Source organism: Pyxicephalus adspersus, chromosome 2 (genome assembly GCF_032062135.1).
Source record: "Pyxicephalus adspersus chromosome 2, UCB_Pads_2.0, whole genome shotgun sequence".
Classification (NCBI taxonomy): domain Eukaryota; kingdom Metazoa; phylum Chordata; class Amphibia; order Anura; family Pyxicephalidae; genus Pyxicephalus; species Pyxicephalus adspersus.
The window spans coordinates 11683067-11698833 of NC_092859.1; the positions used below are offsets into that span (position 1 = coordinate 11683067).

Consider the following 15767-nt stretch of genomic DNA (forward strand, 5'->3'; position numbering starts at 1 on the left):
GTATATATATAGCGCCACCTTACGCAGAGCTGTACAATTATTAGGGAGTTATGGCGTCCATCTTGTATTGTTGAGTAGAAGCTGGTGTGGTAAGGCTGGGGGTTTTAACAATACACAAAGTTAGTTACCGCACATACAATGTTTGTATAGAAATTTGATGCCTTTATGGACCTTTGACCCTCATAAATAAGTAGGGGCCTTTTTAAATCATTAAACTCCATGCAAGTATTGATTGTCTTTTATTATTGACAAGTTAAAATGTTAAATGGAGTTTGGGATGGTGGAAAAGTTATTAATAAGTGTGTCCCTATCTGAACTACCCTGGTCAGTACTATCTTAAGTGTTAGAGGTGCCCTGTGGTGGACCCAGCTACCCCCAAAGTTATGGAGTTTACACCTTGAATATGGAAAACCCTTTGAAAGTCTAAACAGTAAGTCATATAAATATCAGGTAGGTAAGTGGAACAGGTACAGTATATAGGTAGGTCATTCAGATGTTCAAACACAGGACTGGTGCTGGTGATCCTTATTGCTTTCCCTTTTTCTTCTTGGGACGGGTTTTTCTCTTGGTTTTAGATTCTACAATTTGTTGAGATTGTCTCTTCAGAGCTGCTCTAGTCACCACGTCACCTTCATCCTCCCCGCTGTCCTCTTCGTCTGGTATTAGAGGGGAAAAGACATAAGTCAACATCAGGAGATTGCTTCATATTACTCTAAAGATGGTAGTCATTACCAGATTTCTCACAAGTCATGGCCACGATCATGGTGACAATTTGTACTGCTACGATGGCTGTAATATTATCATTATAATACATAAAGATGATTACCATTGGGCTGTTCTGGCCACAACCATCGCAATTCCCACCAATCACTCTCCATTATTATTATGGCCCCCCTCCTTTGAGCACAAGCTAGCTGGGCTAAGTACAAATCCAGCCCTGATGGGCTTGCGTGGCAAAGCTCAGTACTGGCCCTTTTAGACTTTCGCAGCTGACAGCTGTTGGTGTGCACCCGGGAGAGGCCAACCGTACTACCAGCAAACACATATGCTCGTGGCTGTGGCAAAAATCATAAACAGCAACCACGTGGCTTAAAGTGAATTGTCACTTTCAGAAACCATTAACCCAGATGCATGCAAAAAAAGGTCATCACCAGCTCCGATTTATTGGAATTGGCGTGACTGAGACTGCCAGTTGAGACCATGGCAGAACACTGTGGCTCACTGCGGGTCTGAAATGGCTTCAGGTTGGCTGGTAGCTATTAAAAATGGTTAACAACATTTAAAATCTGGGGACTAATACTTCGACCCAGGAAAAAACAATTCTGTTGTACATGGGTTTTTTTTTTGCTTCCTTTGGATTAAAATGTCCATGGGGTTTTTTATCTGGGATATATTTTTTTCCATAGTGGTTAAACTTGATGGATTTATGTCTTTTTTCAACCTGTTCAACTATGTAACTATGTCACTGACAACTAAAAGTGCACGGCCTCTGGAAATTTAAGATGATATTTGTCTGTTTTACCAAGAAGAAAACACCATATTTTCATGGTGGGGGCAACTAATGAGTAATATCAACAATGGATGGATGCTGGGTTCCTGTCCTATTAGTAATGGCGGCTTCAGTGCAAGATTTGCACATATAGGCTCCCAATTTAGCTCACTTCCTCAGGTTATAACAAGGGGGTCTTAATTTTCCAGATGGATTATCCAATTTGCATATTCATCTTCATATTAGAGAGTATAGCAGGGAAAAGAAAGAATCCCTATATGGCATAGCTATTTTAATAAATGCAGAGTTGTATTATTTTATATCTGACTCAAGGTATATTCAACAATAAAATAGCAGTGCAGGTCCTGTAATATAAGGGTTCCTAGACAATTCTGTAGCCTTAAAGCTATAAATGTGCAGTGTGAGATCATCTAAAGCACATCTGCCTCTGACTACTAGTCTCAGGATATTAGGATTATCCAATTTGCATATTCATATTCATATTAGAGAGTATAGCAGGGAAAAGAAAGAATCCCTATATGGCATAGCTATGGATGAAGAGAGTAGGTGAGCCTTGGTGGAAAAATGCTCACCATACTCTTATACCTGACTTATCTATTATGGGAGTACTGTTACTTTCTATTCTGTTTTCTTTAAATATAATAGGACATGATGAAAAAACATTTATTTCTGCTTACCTTCAAATGCATCTGGCTTAGCGGGAGCCGGAAGTGGGATACGCACGTTGTAGGCTGGAAGCTTGCCCTCTATCTTGGCCTGGAACTGGTGATAAAATATAGACTTAGCAAGACATAATAAAGTGGTCATAGTGTAGAAATGCATAGTTTTATTTGATTTATTTTTCACCATTATATTCCACAGAGCACTCTGGGCTGTTACATTGGACCCCCTTCCCCAGCTTAGTGTAAAGGATCCCATAGCCCCTGAAAGATCACCAACACCCTATAGCCACAACTACTAGACTGCCAGTCCAGGCTTACCCATGAAAAAAAACAAAGTATAACAAAGATGCACAGCAAACAGGTAAACAGGGATGTGAACTGTAGTAGATACCTCTGGTTTCCCATAACACTCACCTCCTCCTCCTCCATCTGCTTGAGGGTGGCTGCAACGTCCTGGCCATCAAGCTCCTCTAAGAGTTTTTCAAGCTTCTTCTCTGTGGTGTCCAGGAGGTCCAATATGTATTCATCAGACTGAGGAGACAGATCCTTAGCGGGGAAATGACTCCTGGGCTGGGAGATGACAAAGGAAGTGAATATATAATCATGGCTCTCTTGACTCTCAACTAAATTAAACCAAGTATAGATTTTTTCTGGAATGTTGAATATAACTTGAGTCAGAAAAAAAAATAAAACAACTCTGCATTTAATAAAATAGAACTAAATTCAATGTATTCCCGCTGCTGGAATAGATTTGCCAAACCATTATTACTTTAGGGAACAGACTCCTGTTTAAAAAAAGGACAGAGACAATAAAATAGCAGCGGAGGTCCTGTAATATAACGGGTTCCTAGACAATTCTGTAGCCTTAAAGCTATAAATGTGCAGTGTGAGATCATCTAAAACACATCTGCCTCTGACTACTAGTCCCAGCGTATTAGGAGTGAAATATAAATATGTCACTTCTGTGTGCACACTGTTGTCTTTGCTGGAAAGGAAGCTGTACCTGAGAACTGAAAGTGCAGGGATCCCCCTGCTTCTGCCTAATTCATTTTATGGATCAATAATTCTCCTACCACTCTTGGTGCTGCGTATCCACTCCCAGCAGTAATCAGGGGGCATTTCTGATATAAAGAAGCAAAGTCCTGCTTCTTCCACCATAGTCATTTCCACATGCAGGACAAGGCATGGTAAGTCGGGAATGGGGAACAGCCATGAGCCAGGGAGAACACAGCCATTACTAGAGAGGAGTCCTGTGCCCTCTTGCTTTTTTTCCCAACAGGGATTGCTCAGCTCTTTAGACACATGGACAGTACTGTGTAATGTATATATATATATATATAATTGTAATATGATTATTGTTTGCTCATTATTGAATAATTGCACCTACATTGCTCATTATTGAATAATTGCACCTACATTCTCTCACTGTGACTGATTGCTACCTATGTGTAGCAATCAGTCACAGTGATTGTCCATGGCCTACTAATTCAGTAGCACAATTAAGAAAAAATGTTCCCAGCCTATAAATACTTTATTTCCTCTATAAATCTGTGAGCACCTTAACAGCATTCTAGAAAATGTCTGTTGTTTCCGAGCCTGAGGCCACTGTACTGCCTCATATAAAGGGCGCAAAGCCAAGTCGCTGAAGTCATTTTTTGTTGTGTAAGCACAAAACTAGATAAGACATTTCTCTGCTCAGAACAAACACGTGACATGAAAATGTTGGAGTTCAATGCAACTGACCTTGTGCTTTGTACACTGGCCAATCAAAAAACTTTATATATTCTCATAGAATCAGGACAGTGTAGATCTGATTAATAAGGTTATTATGCGCAGCAAAGGCGAGTTGCTTTGCCCCAAATTATATACAGAGGACCCAGTTGGGTGTTTATCAGACTGATCAGTGTACAGTGATTTGCAATACAAAAAAAAAGGAAGTAGGGGAAGAAGTGTGACCACGTTGTTAAAAGTCTGCAAAGAAAAAACAATGGTGGGAAATTTTGTCTGTGGTCTAAAAAGAGAATTGAAATGACAGCGTGTCCGTGAAAGTTCCTATTCATCCAGGTCATAATATGACTAGTAGGAGCTAGGCAATTTTTACAAACAGTATTTTCAATTAATCGATATAGAAATCGATCCTTTTCGATCAACTATAAGTATTTGATGTACGGTTCACTTGTCTAAATTCTCTCATAATATTATAGTTTTGGATTGTTTTCACAAATAAGCTAAAGGCCCATGCAGTGAATCTGACATTTATTGAAACATTCCCTGGTGGAGAATCAATAACTGTACTTGAAACTTGAAAATCTGGAAGATTCTGCCCCAGAGGAAGTTTCATTGAAAGTCAGATTCACTGCTTTATAAATAAACCCCCCATGTATTCCTCTATGGGATCAATTTGTGAATGATTTATAGCACCCCCTAGAGGTGGCAGGACACTCACCACCTTGATGTGCTGGACCTTACTGGCCAGATGCTCCATTCCTGACTTTGAAGTGCTCAGGATCTTGGACATTTTTTCCAGATCGTCTTTAACCTTGTCCCGTCTTTTTTCTTCCTTTTGTAGATGTGCTTGAAGGTCCTCCAGTACCTGCTGGCCACTGTGAGAGTGGAAGAACACAATAATATGGTCAGTGCACAAAACACCCAAAGATAAGGATTCCTAATTAAAATAAACCTCATCTACCTTAAAAATGTTGCTTCTCTATTAAACAAACAAGTGAAGACTTTTAGAAGTTCAGACTTTTTCATGCTGTGAATATGCTAAGGACCCTCAAGAACAAACAATCTGGAAAGTTTGTGACTCTCAAGTCAGTTTTACATGTACCAATGATATTTTGGCTATCTATGAGCGTAACATTCTTCCCATTGGCCTGAAATGTAATTCTTCCCACCAAGCTAATATACTGTGAGCTGTTGATATAGTAATTATAGCTGTGAAAATTATTTTGAGGGTTGATGATAAAAAGGTCGAGAAGCACTGCTCCAGACCCATCATGTTTGCTAAGAAGGTCTTGGGTTTTCATTTGCAATTTTATGGCCAATACTGTGCACCCAAGAACATACAGTACAAGCACCATTGGGAGGAAGTATTAGAATGTAGACACATATGAGTGAGTGTATACTGTTCAATCCACATTGGTATAAAATTGAGATGAAACTCATTAGATGGAGTGACTTAGGTGGAAAGTGAGTTTAGCCTTCAGCACAGCACACCTAATAATTGTGGTAAATATGAGAAGGAAGATCTTCAAGGGCTCTAAAAGACATAAGAAGCTGGAGATGGTTCCTAATATTGACCCTTAATATCCCAAGTAAAGCATATTTTTGTTAGAATGCCCCTTGACTGCTTATTTAAAATCTAGAAGTATTAGAAGAATATGTATGACCTCTGTATAGGTGCTGGTTCACTCACAAGATGGTGTCCACCATCCAACTCAAGAACAATAACCAGTGATACTCTATGATTGGTCTACCTGGATAGCTTGGCCTCTCCTGAGTACTTAAGCTCTTGGAAAACTTCCTGCAGTTTGTCCTTCTCCTCCTTCAGCCTCACCAAGGTCTTCTCGTTCTCTACCTTCAGCTCTTCCAGGTGCTGATGGGTCTCTCCCTGTGCAACAAAACGCCTGACCACTTCCTGATTAAGGAAAGGAACACAGAAAAGAAATAGGTAGCATTAGCAATAGGTCCCTGCTTCTACTCATAGATAAGGTATCTGTTTGTCTGTGGTAACATATGATGCACACATCCTCATATAACTCAGGGCATATGCAATCATGACCCTAAAATGCAACCCCTAACCAGCTTCAGCTATATCAAATCATACCATACTTACCTGTGCCAAATCCCCAGCCCTCCGCATCCTAAAGCCTAGGACAATCATACAAAGATGAAAGATTTGGTCTCTTGTGTTCCTTCAAGTTCTTATTTGTTTTGCTCTTTTTGGCCACTGAGATTAAAAATAATATTTCCTTAATCTTAGAGGCATAGAACAATTATGCACACATTTGTCATTTCAAAAGACAAGGGGGAGCCCTCATATTGTTGGCATATCTCAGTTGACCTAAATCCCTAAATGTTTGATCCCCATTATTGTTAAAAAAAACAGAAACAACTATGTAAATGAAAACCAATACAACCACCATATCTAAGAATATGCTGTATGTTACTGGTACATATATTACATTTTTGCTTTTAGGTTTCTGTATGCATTAAAGTAGCAGTCTATACAAAAAAGATATAGGTTTTCATTTATTTTGCTTTTAAATGGATTCCTGTACATTTACCTGTATGTCAGTCACCCCAGTGGCCTCCTTAATCTTCTGAAAGGCCTCCTGATAATTACGAATCACTTTTTCCTCTTCTTGTCCACTTGCCACCAACTGAGTTTCTACAGGAGTGTCTTCTCCTGGCAAAGCTACACGCTGACCCTGTGAAATGAGACAGAAATATTTATCTTGGTGCAGAGAAATAAAGTCACATGTGAGGGTACCACATTTTAAAATGTCCTTGTATAGGTCCAACCCACACCAACATGCCCAATCCCAGAAATATCACTCATATACTTTTATATATCATATTGTGATGATTATCATATTCCAGGATGATAGAAAGCAGAGCTGTCTGGGAAGGTGAAGTGCACCTGTGTAATAAAGGAGGGCTGCTTTAACCACATTTTATTGATACATCTAAAGCCCTAAAATAACACGTTTGAATAAAAAATCTTCAGCCCAACTACATATTGTTTTCTAGGCAACCTTTGGTGGCTCTTCTTATCTTTACCGGCACAGCCGTCTTTGATGTGATGCCAGCAGCCTCAGTAGGTTCAGAGCTATCCATTAAATGACATGCCATAGTAGCAAATCAAAAACTGGATAAGCAAGGCTTGGAGGGCAGTGACTCAAGAAGGGCAACACCAGGTGAGTGTCACCACCTCATTAGGCATAGAAAGGGGCAGTGCAGCTCATCGATGTGACATAAGACACCATCAGTTCAATTCCTTATCTGTTCACCTACCAGAGCCCCTACCCACCTAATGTCCATTCTGGGTCAGGGAAGAAGCACAGGTAGCTTGGACAGCAGAGCTGCATGAAAACAGAGACCCAGATTTGCCAAACATCTGCTCATCTATAACCAATGTGTTTTATAGTGTGTATGGTTTGCAGTTTGGATTCTTTTAGTCCTTTTATGAACCATGGTAATCCATAGAAAGCCCTTCATGAAGTTCATAAACATGATGCCCTGACAATGTCCATGTTAAGTATGAGGTGTCTTGAAAAAATATCAAGGTACTAAGGGTGCTGTGAAGTGGGAAAATTGGGGAACCACTGCTCTCTAGTATTCTCCTTTGTTCTGCTACAGTAAAGAGGCAAAGGGGGAGCAGAGGAGCTTGACCAGCACGGATAGTGATTATACACTTAAAGAAGCCCCTAGAAAAGATGAAGCTATGATTTGCAGGAATGGCTGAGTTTCCTGGAGTAGAAAAACTGGGTTCGAGGTTCATTGGCTTATTTATTGCAAGTTCATAGAAAAATATATAAATTGTAAAATGCTCTTAAAGCTCCTGATTTTTCTGTGCTACTAGCAGCATATTTAGAAATTGGTGGTGGGATTTCTTTAAACCATAAGCTGCCAATATACCTTAGACAGCAGTTAGATTTGCATGGACAATAAGACTACAAAACAATATTTATTTAATGATTGTTCTGGATCACCGGGATATTATTGTCTATGGAGGAGGGAGGGATTCAGTGGCCTGGCATTCATTGTTCCAGCTTTATCTCAACAGAAAGAATAGACGCTGAATTAAACAATTGTGTGTTTGCTTTTATTTCTTTTATCTTTTGCCATTATTATTAGTCTTTCACAGTAAATTGTGTGTTCCAAATGTTATCAAACAGTATTCCTCACCCTGCGATCCCTCTCTGCAAATAATCTTCTTTCCTCTGCTTTACGTTTATACTCCTGCAGGATTGTCTCTCTCTCTCTGCGCTCGCGGTGAAAGTCCTCTTCCTGCCGCTGAAGTTCTGCCTGCAAAAAATGTTATTTACATTGCAGTTTATACTACTCCTAAAATCCAAGTAATATATACAGTATTAAAATATATAATACACAGACAGCACTAGAGTTGTACTCCACGTTGTCACTTCTCCACCCCACATACCCGGGCCAATTCTCGTGATGTGACTGCCTCCTTGTTCATCATCCGAAGTTCTTTTAGTTCTTGTCTCTGGCGGAGTATTTCAAACTCCAGGAGATCTAGCTGTGATTGAAAAGTCATGCTTTCCTCCTGCAGGAAGAGTATTAGCATTAGTGGATATAAGAGTTCCCGTGACAAAAACAGTTATATACATGCCATAGTTGTTGCGGGAATTCAGGTAATTTCAGAAGAGATAAGGCCATCAGTGTGCTGCTTCTCCCTTACCACCCAGTCACAGGCTGGGGGAGGGACAAGACCTATAGGTGTTACTTACTTGCACCAAAATAAAATAAAGTCCCCTTTCCTGCTAGTCAGTGTTGTGTGTAAATGAGAGCTGTGTAAATCTCAGCACTGGATGGATAGAAGAGGCTCTGAGCCTGCGCTGGAAGCTAGTATAAGTAATAGGCTATTATAGTATTTACATCACCTGCATGTGGTCCTTCAGCTTCTGGTATACATTGTATATGTGGTCTGATTCCTGTAGTTTCAGCTGAGCTTTCTCCAGGCGGTTCTCCAACATACGAAGATTCTGCATGAGCAATAAGGAACATGTCAGATATTGGCAATGTAAACACCAATAAACCCAAACCTGATGCTGCCAAACTGATTCCTTCACAGGCTTCCTTTATCTGTTAGACTTCTCAGCTTCACCCCATAATCTGGACACTATTTAGTCAAGCTATGGGTCCTTAATTTATTAGAAGGTAGATGGATTTGGAAAAACTACATTCCCCATCACAATCCCTAAGCTGGAGGTCATTTACCCTGCTCTAGCATACTGGAGCAGCTGCACCCAAAATGGATCATGGTTTTCCCCCACTGTTGCTTTTCTGGAGCTCCAACAAGGACCACCAACATCCAAACCCAACTCACGACTGAATGGCTGAATGTGGTTTATAACCAAGCCACTATTTTCACCTACCTGTTATTGACCCCCAGTATGGGTGCACTACATACAGATGGTTATTACCTCTTAGGCTACGTACACAGGTCAAATGATTCTCGTCCAATAATTGCCTCAGGGCTGGTATCAGATGAGAATCTGGCTTGTGTATCGCTCGTCTGACATCGTTCATGGATTCATCCTGGTAGATTCATGAACGGCGAACAATCGTAATACAAGTGAAGGGGAGAGAGCGCAGTGGGGTGCTGCTCCATCGTTCTCCCCTCTCCATGGAGCAGAACAGTGCTGTATGTACAGTGATCGTTCAGTCTTTTGTTGTTGGAAAGGATCGTGAAAGATCCTTTCCAACAACAATTATTAAACGCATGTGCGTAGCCTTAGAAATACAGTATATTAGAGAAATCATCAAGTGATAAATTCTTTAGAGAAATATGTGAAGCTGTTCTTAAAATAAACCCCACCTGGCTGAGTGTGGTTAAATATTTAGGTTCCTTCCTGCTTCTGAGCATTGCACAGCCTCTCCTTCCAAAGTATTTGGGCCAGATTCTCTTCCCAGTGAACCAAAGCCACATCTGTTCCTATGGAGGCCCCGTACTTCAACTGTGAGCTGCCATGAGTACAGACCATCTATAGGAATAAATGGGGCTCTGCGCACTAGGCAGAGGACCTGGCCAGGATGTTTTGCATGCAAAAGCTGTATGATTCTGGGCAGGACCACTATTATTATTATTATTATTATTATTATTAATAAATGGGATTTATATAGCGCCAACATATTACGCAGTGCTGTACATTAAATAGGGATTGCAAATGACAGACTAATACAGACAGTGATACAGGAGGAGAGGATTAAGTATATAACCAAATTAGGAAAAGGGTAAATATTATTCCAGCTACACCCCAAAGTCCCTTTTAATATGAGTTTTGTGCACACTGCAGAATCATGAGAGGTAGAAGAAGCTGGGAGTGAGTTTTGAAGCAAAAGAGCAGAAAGCTTGTAGATTATACAATAAAGCGGGATCATCGGCTGGTGAGTGATCTTTGATTCGGCATAAGGCAAGGTTTTGTCAAACAGAAAATATTTAACCTGTTGAGGAGTTTCCTCCTGTTCTGTGACTTCATTCTGTGAATAAAACAAGTAAACCATTATGAGGCAGAATAACTATGTAGCCATAAAGTCTGCCTATCCTATTATTGGATGAGCCGGTAAAAATATTTGTGTTGATTTATGTGCCACAGACAGTTTTGGGATGAATCTTAGAGTACACTGAGCAATTTGCAACAGTCCCCACCCAAGAGGAGCTGACAATTAAATATCCCTCCCGTATATCAACACACACACCAACAAATAGGAGAGTATAAGGATGAACTGTTGAACCATAATAACTATCCTCAATACACCTGACATTCAATAGTGTTTGAATGTTTTGTTTTAATTCCACCTTATAAATTCTCGTCTGATGAGTGTCACATTTAGCAAGTATTTTCCAAGATTTAGGAAGCTTTTTTGTGTGATCTTAATGACAATTTTATCTTTACCATTGTGGTAAAGATTTTCTGAAAGAAACATTGCTGAAAAGTCAATAACTGAGTCAAGAGTCAATAACTGAGAACAAGTATGCAAATCACGACATCTGGCTTCACTCTTTCCGGTCCGCATACTTGTTCTAGGTCTTGGATTTAGGATATACAGAAGTGGGAGGATTAAGGTAATATCCAGACAACCAGAATTTCTAATGGGTCAGAGAAGGGTCCCATGAGATGTTAACTTCTAGCAAGTCATCGGAGGGATTCAGTAGGAATTAACCAAATGAAGAGTAAAACCTGCCCCAAGCCTGCTTAATACAGCCAGCACTCTCACTAAGATCTGTATCCATTTAATTGTGAAAAGACAACTGGCTACAGCTATATACACCTGGAAATGAACTTTTTTTGCTTACTTTATGCCTCTCTTCTACAGTGCACAGAGAAAGTGTACTTTGATGGTATTTTCTGGTTGTACTGACACAGACTTAGTGTTATGTTATGGTAGTGAATGTTATGTTATATTGTTTATGAAAACGTTTTACTAAAGAAGTACAGGATGTGTACAGTTGACTATGCTCAGGTCAGTTGGATCACATTACAGTACAGTCCATTCATACACAACAAAAATCCACTTGGGAGGGCCTACAAAACTGGTCCAGTGAGTGAACCTACCTAAACCCCAATCTTAGACTGGCCTTAGATTGTCACTTCTCACCTGCTCTTCCTGTGCGGAGCTCTCCTCTTTCCCTGGTTTGGCTTGTTCACCTTCAGCTCTTTGATTGTATTCTGTTTGCAGCTCTTCTAGTCTCTTTCTCCGAACCTCAGTCTGGTGGTGCAAGGCATTTAGACGCTTGATTTTATCACAAAGTTTCTGATCCATTATCTGGATGGCAGCCTGGAAAAGAGTTGTGGTAAAAGTAGGGTGAAAAGTGTGGCATTGTCCGCTGGCATGTCCCCAATACACCCACACCTGCAGATCCCCACCTATACACAACACCGGTACTTACATGACCACTCTTGTTCCTCATGGCTGCTCTCTCCACAGAATGACTATGAAAGGCCTCCTTGATCACCTTCTCATCTCCCTGGGATAGACATGGGGGACAGGACATCATAATCATGAGCATAAAAAGACAAGGTAATGTGTAATGTACAGCGCTGCCTATTATGTTGGCGCTATATAAATCCTGTTTATTATTAATGTTGCAGAATTTCAAGCCATAGAATGTTACACTCTGTACATAACATTAGTAAAGGTTGTCCTGCATCTTGTCTTTTCTACATCTTCCAGTAACATTCTGTAACGCATGAGACCAATAGGTCTTCCAAACTGGCCATTTAAAATGAAATGCTGTGGCATAATATACTTTTGAATCTGAACTTTGGTCTAAACTTTTCAGGTTTATTTATGCATTTTCAGCAAGTGACACCTTTCTTTTGCTGCTGGGGTTCTCATAATACCTAAGCCTATTGATGCAGGGGTTCTTCCTGTCTACATGACACCCAGTGTCCTCCAGCCCCTTCCCCAGCAGCCTGGTTGTCAGGGACACACCCTTTGTAATCCTCTGGCCTTTACGGCCCTAACACAGCTATACATTTTTTTTTCAATGACCCTCTTAACATATATGATGGTAGCCTGATTTGGTTAACCTTGCCTCAGTGGTGTCAGAACATTTGACTGCTATTCTGAAAGTGTGTAAATTGTATAAACTCTAAAAGTGTTTAAACTTCCTGCATAGAGAAATCATAGTAGTGATAGTCTTACATTTTGGATATGATGCAAATTTTAAAGTGGTTGCTCTAGGTAGAAGAAGAAAGAGGAGTCTGGTTAGAATCATTCTTGTCCTGATTTTACTTACTGCAAGCACATCGGCCAGCTTCTTATGCATCTTCTTATTTTCTTGACGCAGAAACTGTATGGTTTCCCAGTTTTTATGAATCACTGAACTGGAGCTCTCCTCGTAGGCCTTGTGATCGCCATCTGTAAGAAGGAAAACAATGATGATGATTATGATTAAATGCTACTCCAGCCAAAATGTATTTCTTTTCTGTAGTAAAGGGAAACTGCTGGCTGCACTTCTGGGAGTAATGGATTCCTGGTGCATTGTTGTGCTCAGGGGTTCAACATTCAGACATGCAGATCCCTATGTCACTATTGTGTCCTCTGGGGCCAGGCATGCATGTGGTGTCCAGGGGCTCAAGGTAGCACATGGATCCTCCAGGATATTCAGACAGTGATGTATTATTATTATTATTATTATTATTAATAAACAGGATTTATATAGCGCCAACATATTACACAGCCCTATTTTTTTCAATAGGGGTTACACATGACAGATAGATACAGACAGTGACACAGGAGGAGGAGACCTGCCCTGAGGAGCTTACAATCCAGGAGGTGGGGAATTAACACTCAGTAGGAGGAGAGATATGTAATGGTGGGAAGTAGTGAGGGTTTAGGACACAGAAGAGGACGGGTAGGTAAGTTTGAAAAAATGGGTCTTTTAAAGCAGCATAAAGTAGAAGCAAGCCGAATAGGGCGAGGAAGACCATTCCTGAGAGTCGGGGCAGCTCTAGAAAAGTCTTGGAGCCGTGCGTGTGATGAGGTTATGAGTGAGGAAATCATTAGTAGGTCGTTGGAGGAGCAAAGAGAGCGGCTAGGGGAGTATTTTTCTATCAGGTCAGAAAGGTAAGTGGGACAATAACTGTGTAGGGATTTGAAGGCAAAGCACAGGAGCTTGAATTTGATTCTAAGGTGAAATGGAAGCCAATGAAGAGAAGTACAAAGAGATGCAGCAGAAGAGGAGCGGAGGGAAGGATGGATGAGTCTGGCTGCAGCATTCATGATAGATTGTAGAGGAGAGAGTCGGGTTAGTGGAATACCAGAGAGGAGGAGGTTACAGTAGTCCAGACGAAAGATGATAAGAGCATGTACAAGGAGTTTGGTGGTCTCTGGGGACAGGTAGGGGCGGATTTTGGAGATGTTGCGTAAGTGAAAGTGACAGGACCTGGAAATGTTCTGAATATGGGGGGTAAATGACAGGGCAGAATCAAAGGTGACGCCAAGACAACATGATGATTAACAGTGTTATTAACAGTCAGTCACTTTTTGTTCACTACTGCAGAAATAAGTGGCTCGAGCAGAGAGTATTTGCCTGGAGATTGGCTTTAATTGAACGTATAACCCAACTGTTTATTAGTTTGTAGGAGTTTTGTAAATGTCTTTCCTAATGCATTGATTGAGAAGATGTAATATCAGATTTCACCAACAGGTGTCACTGGATATAAAATATGAAAATACAACTCCAATCAGAGAATTGAGTCTGCTTAGGTCAGCGTTTCTCAAACTTTTTAACATGGAGTAAGCCTTGAAATCACTTTCAGGTCTTCAGAAAACTGCTGCTATACTTACCATATCCACAGCTCACAGTATATTAGTGTGATGGTCAGTAGGTAGAATTCCTCCTACATTGCTGGCAGTGGGACGAATGTCATCCTAACAGATCATTGGTGTCACTTAAACTGATCTGAGAGTAACAAATTGCTCAAGGAACCCCCAGCAGTGGTTGAGAAACTCTGACCTAGACCTTAGGTCACATGACTAGTACCAAGGCATCGTTCACATGGTCTCCTCCAGTGGCATCTCCGCTTGCAAGCAATACCATGGCATTGGTCATGTGACTATCAGAACCAAAATGACTCTTTTACATAAAATCATACTTATCATTCACCTAGAAGTTGAATTTTCTTTTGTAGCTCCACAATCTGCTCATGTATGGGAGGTTTTACTCCGGATAGCGTGGCGGTTCCCGGCATGGCTGCCTACAAAGAAGAGAAAAAAGGAGATAATGATTAGGTAAATATTAGTTTGCTGTCTGTAGGGTGCCCTGATTTTGTTATTTTCTATCTAGGGCATTGATTGTGTTATTTTCTATCTAGGCTGGGTTTTCCTCCATAGAATGGCAGAGAGAGTAACAGCACTGAGTCACTGAGAGCTCCCCCTAGAGGCTAGTCCACTAATATCTTGAAGAATAATTTTTATATCTCTGCAAGGATAACTTAAAATAATAACTTACTGAACATATGTTCAGTATGTGAAAATATGTAAACATGTGAAAATAAAATGAACCCTGGAATGTCCTGGAAATAAAGGACGTCAGCTATGCAATATACGGTCAGTACGGGGGCTGTAAGGTAAGTATGCCTGTTCTTTGCAGAATTGTCCCCTTCCCCAACCCAAAATGAACTGGAAAGCCGATAGGCTTTCACCCATAATTGGCAATTGGAGTATAATGGCCATAGGAGTATTAGATTGTCAGCTCTTCTGGTGCAGGGACTAATAAGTATTAAAACACTATTGAATTAAAATTTTAAGGACTATGTTCATGGCTTAGGTATTAACGTTGTGGAATTCCTCGCCCTCTTGTCTATAAACCCACCTTTATAAGAGATCCTTCTCTCTGCCTGTGCCCAGACACCTCTTCCTCCCTTACAACTTTTGATTATCTTTGTTGCTTAGCAACAGTTTCCATGAAGAACCCTAACAAGCATTTCCATTGGTTGGAAACTGTCCGCCATCTTGGTACTCAAAGGCTGAGTTAGATAGGCGGCCATCTTGGTACACCTTTCTGAGCACCACAACCGCGGCTATAACACCGTACAAAAATCCCCCCTACTAATATTTATGAATGTTGTAACTGTCAAATGATCGTAATTGAATCGCCACACCTCCATGAGAAACTATTACTGTATGTTCGAGTCGTTTTGGCTAATCACAACATGGCGCCTGCCTAGTTCTATTTTTACAATAGAATAAAATATATGACTTCCCATATATTTTTTGTCATTTTATTGTTTGTTTAAGGAACTCTTTCGGCCGACAGCAAAATTAGTTCGGGAACAGTGGAACTATATATGAGATGGTTCTTGCCACACCCAACATGGCGGCCGGAGTGTGCCGGA

General features: G+C 40.6%; 1 protein-coding gene across 2 annotated transcripts; it reads right to left on the minus strand.

The window, feature by feature from the left end:
• Positions 1–223: 223 nt before the first annotated feature.
• ODAD3 (outer dynein arm docking complex subunit 3) lies at positions 224–15288 on the minus strand. Of its 2 annotated transcripts, XM_072399520.1 has the most exons (15): positions 15245–15288; positions 14537–14627; positions 12665–12786; positions 11813–11890; positions 11521–11700; positions 10366–10401; positions 8802–8903; positions 8339–8464; positions 8086–8205; positions 6462–6605; positions 5652–5812; positions 4619–4775; positions 2587–2742; positions 2188–2272; positions 224–656 (listed from the first exon to the last, which is right to left on the minus strand). In XM_072399520.1, exons 2-15 carry the CDS (start codon positions 14619–14621, stop codon positions 526–528), a joined length of 1683 nt encoding a protein of 560 aa, XP_072255621.1. In that variant the 5' UTR covers positions 14622–14627; positions 15245–15288; the 3' UTR covers positions 224–525. The 2 variants fall into 2 exon arrangements, with proteins under 2 accessions (XP_072255621.1, XP_072255622.1); XM_072399521.1 differs by lacking the exon at positions 10366–10401.
• Between the last annotated feature and the right edge of the window lie 479 nt (positions 15289–15767).

Excerpts from the sequence above, each read along its gene's own strand:
- ODAD3 (XM_072399520.1), bottom strand. The coding sequence starts at position 14,621 with ATGCCGGGAACCGCCACGCTATCCGGAGTAAAACCTCCCATACATGAG. Across the intron at positions 10,402-11,520 it reads GCTCCGCACAGGAAGAGCAG|AATGAAGTCACAGAACAGGA; the intron begins GTGAGAAGTGAC and ends TTTTATTCACAG. Across the intron at positions 657-2,187 it reads TAAGCCAGATGCATTTGAAG|ACGAAGAGGACAGCGGGGAG; the intron begins GTAAGCAGAAAT and ends CTCTAATACCAG.